Source organism: Vulpes lagopus, chromosome 1 (genome assembly GCF_018345385.1).
Source record: "Vulpes lagopus strain Blue_001 chromosome 1, ASM1834538v1, whole genome shotgun sequence".
Lineage (NCBI taxonomy): Eukaryota > Metazoa > Chordata > Mammalia > Carnivora > Canidae > Vulpes > Vulpes lagopus.
Genome location: NC_054824.1, coordinates 72,908,045 through 72,914,044, shown reverse-complemented (window position 1 = coordinate 72,914,044; position 6,000 = coordinate 72,908,045). Strand labels below are relative to the sequence as shown.

At 41.0% G+C, this 6,000-nt stretch overlaps 1 protein-coding gene across 1 annotated transcript; it reads left to right on the top strand.

Moving 5' to 3' along the window:
* The first annotated feature begins 220 nt into the window (after positions 1 to 220).
* Positions 221 to 576, top strand: LOC121497569 (protein FAM32A-like). Its single transcript, XM_041767336.1, has one exon. It carries the CDS (start codon positions 228 to 230, stop codon positions 567 to 569), a length of 342 nt encoding a protein of 113 aa, XP_041623270.1. The 5' UTR covers positions 221 to 227; the 3' UTR covers positions 570 to 576.
* The last annotated feature ends 5,424 nt before the right edge of the window (positions 577 to 6,000 follow it).

Here is a 6,000-nt window from a genome sequence, read left to right as displayed (position 1 = left end):
GTACGTGTATATGGGTATTTACTTATGTTTTCTCTAAAGCTTACATCAGAGCTACACCTTCTAAAAAACAACACTTTAAAGGATGAGCACTGGGTGTTTTTCTGTATGTTGGTAAATTGAACACCAATAAAAATTAATTTAAAAAAATAAAAATAATAAAAAATAAAAGGATGTAACAGAAAAAAAAATAAAATAAAAAAATAAAGGATGTGGGAAAAGCAAGCATCATGGCGGCTTACGAGCAGGTTCAGAAGGGGCCCCTGAAACTAAAAGGCGTCGCAGAGCTCGGTGTGACCAGGCGGAAGAAGAAGAAGAAGAAGGACAAAGACAAGGCGAAACTCCTGGAAGCGATGGGAACGAGCAAAAAGAAGGAGGAGGAGAAGCGGCGAGGCCTGGACAAGCGAACCCCGGCCCAGGCGGCCTTCGAGAAGATGCAGGAGAAGCAGCAAATGGAAAGGATCCTAAAGAAAGCATCTAAAACCCACAAGCAGAGAGTGGAGGACTTCAACAGACACTTGGACACCCTTACGGAGCATTATGACATTCCCAAAGTCAGCTGGACGAAGTAGCCTCCCCACCCAGGAGCCTAGGGAAGCCACTTAAACCTTCGTGGCCTTCAGAATGCCTCCTCGGCCACCTGGTGTGTGAGACAACGCAGCCTGGGAAGCAGAAGAATCGCCAAATGCAAGGATATAGTGCATACCTTGTCCCTGTCTGAGCAGCCTGTGGCCCGCACGCAGTCTCTCCCCCTAGGGTCCCCATTCCAGACATGTCTAGAGGGTATCGCCGTGGCAGACTTCATTAATCAAGCACAGCATCCCTTTGTAATGGACCCAGACACAGCCTGCCTCACTACCCTCAACCCTAGGCTCTAAGCAGTCCCCACGTTTATTCAGAGTTGGCAGAGAACATGTAGCCTGCTTGGTGTTTCTGGCCTAAGGACACCTCAGGGGTGACAGGACCTGGGCAGAGCCCCAGCACCAAGAGTACAGACAAAGGGGATGACGGAGGTCCTGGTGCTGGAGAGCCCTGATCTCTGAGGACCTGTGTTATACCCGCGTGATGAGGATCAAACCATATATACTACTGGGAGGAAGACCGTTGACCTAGGTAGTGGCAGAGTAGTAAAGTCAAAAGAGAAAAACCAAGTGTTGGGTTTGGGGCTGTCACGTATGAACAGAATAAAGCAAAAAATAATTATTAAAAAAAAAATAAAAATAAAGGATGTAACAGGACCAATATGGCATGTAGTATTGCTAATCCCTAATCTATCTCTAATTTCTTCCAACTTTCAAAGGCTGCCACTAATGAACACAATCCAAATTGAGGGACATTCTGTAAAACAGCTTATTTAAATGTCAATTTAATAAAATGTCAATTTTATGAAGTGGGGACAGGAAGGATTACAGAACTGTAATCTGAAAGGAGAAACCTTACAACTAAATGCAATGCAAGATCTCTGGATCCTGGATAAATAAAATGGAGTAAAAATGGAAGAAAAAATGATAATTGAAGGACACTACTGAGACAATTGAGGAAATGTCAGTATATGTATTCCAGATAACAGTAGTATATATATTTTTTAAGATTTTATTTATTTATTCATGAGAGACAGAGAGAGAGAGGCAGAAGGAGAAGCAAGCCCCATGCAAGGAGCCTGATGTGGGACTCCATCTGGGGACTCCAGGATCACACCCTGAGCCAAAGGCAGATGCTCAACCACTAACCCACCCAGGGGTCCCAACAGTAGTATATTGGTGTTTAATTTCCTGAGTGTGATAAGTATATGGTGGTTAGGAAAGTCAGGTCCTTAGTGCATTGACTTTCAGAAGGCACACGGTGAAATATTTCAGAGTGAAGTTATGATGTTTGTAAATAATTCTCAAATAGTTCACAAAGATATAATTAGATTGGGAGATAGAGAAAAGAGAGCCAGAGAGGAAGAGAAAAAGGAATTGTAAATGTGGTAAAATGTTTGAAATACGTATGTTGATTGTAAAATTTTTGCGATTTTTCTCTAGGTTTTAAATTTTTCAAAATAGTTCAGGGAAAATAAATACTCTTTTGAGAAAGCTAATGGAGGTTGTATTCTTTCTCCATTCTGCAAACAAGGTAGTAAATTGAGGAGGAGAAAGGCATGAAGCTGAGTACATAGTAGTGAGGTCGGAGAGGGCAAAAAAGAATCTCCAGGACTGGATGTGCCCAAGAGGAAGATAAATTGGTAAATACTTTATGTGTCTGGTTCCTGAGAGATTTACATCTCAGACAGAGGTTTCTGGATGAATTAGTGATAGGCACATCCAAAACTAAGCAAAGAAAAACACAAGACAATTATTAACTCTCAAAACAAAACAAAATGTGGTATAGAAAAGGGAATGTGGGATCCCTGGGTGGCGCAGCGGTTTAGCACCTGCCTTTGGCCCAGGGCGCGATCCTGGAGACCAGGGATCGAGTCCCAGGTCGGGCTCCCGGTGCATGGAGCCTGCTTCTCCCTCTGCCTGTGTCTCTGCCTCTCTCTCTCTCTCTCTCTCTCTGTGTGTGTGACTATAAGAAAGAAAGAAAGAAAGAAAGAAAGAAAGAAAGAAAGAAAGAAAGAAAGAAAGAAAGAAAGAAAAGGCAATGTAACAACAATGCACTGTGTTGCTAAATTATATGTAATAGCTACAGAGTCAGATTGGAATGAATGGTCTGTAATTATTTACTTAACAAAATCTGTACATGAGTAGGTTGGAGAAGGAGGAAATGTGAGGCATATCAGGGAACACTACATACTCTCCTTTCAAAGTAAGAAGTTGAAATGTAATATCTAAACAGAAATAGCAAAAAATAGTAGAATAAAGCATGTTATTTAGAAAAAGAATTGAACATGGCTAGCTTCTGGGAAAAGAGTTGAAGGTGGGGAGGAGTTTGGTTGAACATTTATTTTTTTAATATAAGCTTTGGAGAACTCTTTGAAATATTTACATACAATGCTTTGAAAAATAGTAACAAAAAGAATTATATTAATAGTATTATCAATTGGTTTCACAGCGTATACCATGAAAATTAACATTTAACATTCTTAAGTTTTTATTTATTTATTTGAGAGAGAGAGAGCAAGAGCAAGGAGGAGACGCAGAAGGAAAGGGAGAAGCAGACTCCCCACTGAGCAGGGAGCCTGATGCAGGGCTTAATCCCAGGACCCCAGGATCATGACTTGAGCAGAAGGCAGATGCGTAACTGCCTGAATCAACCAGGCATCCCCAAAGTTTTAAATTCTGGACTACACAAAGAAACTATTGGTATGAGTTAAAGTACTATATGAATCAAAACACCTCTATACAAATGAAATCCAAAAAATGAGGTTTTTACAAGGCAGAATAAATTATAAAAATCATAATTCTTCTTTGGGATGTGAAATCTATGTTGTAAGATTTTTAAAATAAAAATTTGGAGTTAAAAAGCCATTCTTTCCAAAGAAATAAAGAAAAAAAGAAATGAAGTAGCTTGGATTGAAGAAATTTAAATGTAAGTCTGTAGGAAAGGAAAAGCCAAAGAAGGATCTAAAGTCAGAGAGTAACATGATAGAAGATGCACTTTTAGAATATTTACCTGGCTCTCAAGAATAGAGTGGACCACGTAGGTGCAGCTATTGCAGTCCTAGAGAGAGGTGACAAGCTAAATGAAGCCAGTGGAAACAGGTAAGTGCTAACCTGGAGAAACATGACAGCAGTACCTCTGGGCTTGAAAGACTGATTCTAAACTCAGATGACTAGGAGCAGGGAGGTGTCCTTAGCAGAGAGAGGGGGCACCAGGAGGAGAGTCTAGTTTTCTAGAAAGATGACAAGTTAGGTCTGGGACCTAATAATATTGAATTATTTATGGAACACACATGTTGAAATCTTCAGCATCAAAAGTGAAGAGAATATCTCCACTCTACTTTTTTTCAAAAGTGTTACTTTATAATAAATAATCTATCTCTCCCATCTCTCTCAGGTAGCCAATATTGATACTTAGGCATTTAGATTAGTTTTCTATGGGGTTCCTGGGTAGCTCAGTCAGTTAAGCATCTGACTCTTAATCTCAGTTCAGGTCTTGATCTTGGGGTTGTGAGTTAAAGCTCCATGTTGGGCTACATGCTGGGCATAGAGCCTACTTAAAAGAAAAAAAAAGATTAGTTTTCTGTGGCTGCTGTAGCAGCTTGCCACAAACTTAGTGGCTTAGTACAACACAAATTTATTTCACAATTCTGTTTGTTACAAGTGTGCTACAGGTCTCATTGGGCTAAAATCAAGGTGTCAATGCAGCTGGGTTCCCTTCTGGAAGCTCTAGGGGGAGAACCTGATTCATTACCTTCTGCAGTTTCTAGAAGCCACGTACACTCCTTGGCTAATGGTTCCCTTTCTCCATCTTCTAGGCCAGAAATCTTGCATCTCTTTGACTATTCTTCCTTAGTCACATCTCTGGTTCTCTTCTTTCAACTTCCTCTTCTACTTTTAAGGACCCTTTTGATTACATTGGGTCTATACAGATAATCCAGGGTATATCCCCTTAGTTTAAAGTCAGATGATTAGCAATCTTAATTCCATTTGCAACTTTAATTCCCCTTTGTCATGAAATATAACATCTTTTCAGGTTGTAGGGATGAGGACATGGACATCCTTGCGGGCTATTAGTTTGCCCACAGGAGGCAAAAATACTTCTATACCTTCTCCTGGTGCATGCAAGCATGTATCTATAAAGATAGAGAGGGGTTGACATTTTTTTCCTTCTTTTCCTCCATCCTTCTCTTCTGCCCTCCTCCCCTCCCAGGCTTTCTCCCTTCTCTCTTCTCTTCTTTCCTTCCCAACAAAACTGGAATTGTGGTGTGTGTAGTTAAAAGGAGCCATCTTCAAGATTATCCTCACTTCTGACACCCACTCCAAGTTTGGGAGTCCCTAAAACAACGCTTAGGTTTGATAATTTTCTAGAAAGACTCATGTTATAGCCATGGTATGGTTTATTATAACTAAAAAATGCAGATGGAAATCAGCCAAAGGAAAATCAGCACATAAGACAGAGTCTAAGGAAGTTCTAAGCCGTTTCCAGTTGTCCTCCTCCCATGGAGTGTGGACAGCATTCTGTTCCTGGCATCAATACATGATAACATACATGAAATGTTGCTAACCAATAAAGCTCACTTGAGTCTAGTGTCCAGAGATTATTGGGGCTCCACCATGGAGGCATGGTTGATATCTACGTAGCTGAACTCAATCTCTATTTCCTCCAGAGGTTAACCTCGTGAGCCAAACTTTCTCACCCCAAATCACATTGTTGGACTGCCTAGGGTAACCCAAGGGCCCCCAGACAAACCAAAACACAGCATGACATTCCAAGGGCTTAAACATTATTCTTCAGAAGTCAAAGGCAAAGACCAGGTCTCTTTTTGGTCAAATTCTCTTACTAAAGAGAAGCATACAATATTCATGACTTCCCAACCTCTCTTGTCTCCACTCTGGCTTTACACCACATATATCTCCACTGAGATGGTTAGATGATGTGTCTTTATACAATTTCCCAGGACAGGGGATCCCTAGGTGGCGCAGTGGTTTAGCGCCTGCCTTTGGCCCAGGGCACAATCTTGGAGACCCAGGATCAAATCCCACATCAGGCTCCCGGTGCATGGAGCCTGCTTCTCCCTCTGCCTATGTCTCTGCCTCTCTCTCTCTCTCTCTCTCTCTCTCTCTCTGTCTCTCTCTCTCTCTCTGTGTGACTATCATAAATAAATAAAATTAAAAAAAAAAAGAATTTCCCAGGACAGCTCCCCAGTGATATCCTTCCCACTCTTACGACATTAGGATACTTTCCCCTTTACCTATCCATGCATTAGGCAAAGATTGAATGTCTCCTCCAAAGGTCTTATCCCTGAGGTAAGGATTTTCTCCCATCTTTTATTTTTTTAAAGGTTTTTTTTTAAATTTATTTATTCATAAGAGACAGAGGGAGAAGCAAGCTCCATGCAGGGAACCCGATGTGGGACTC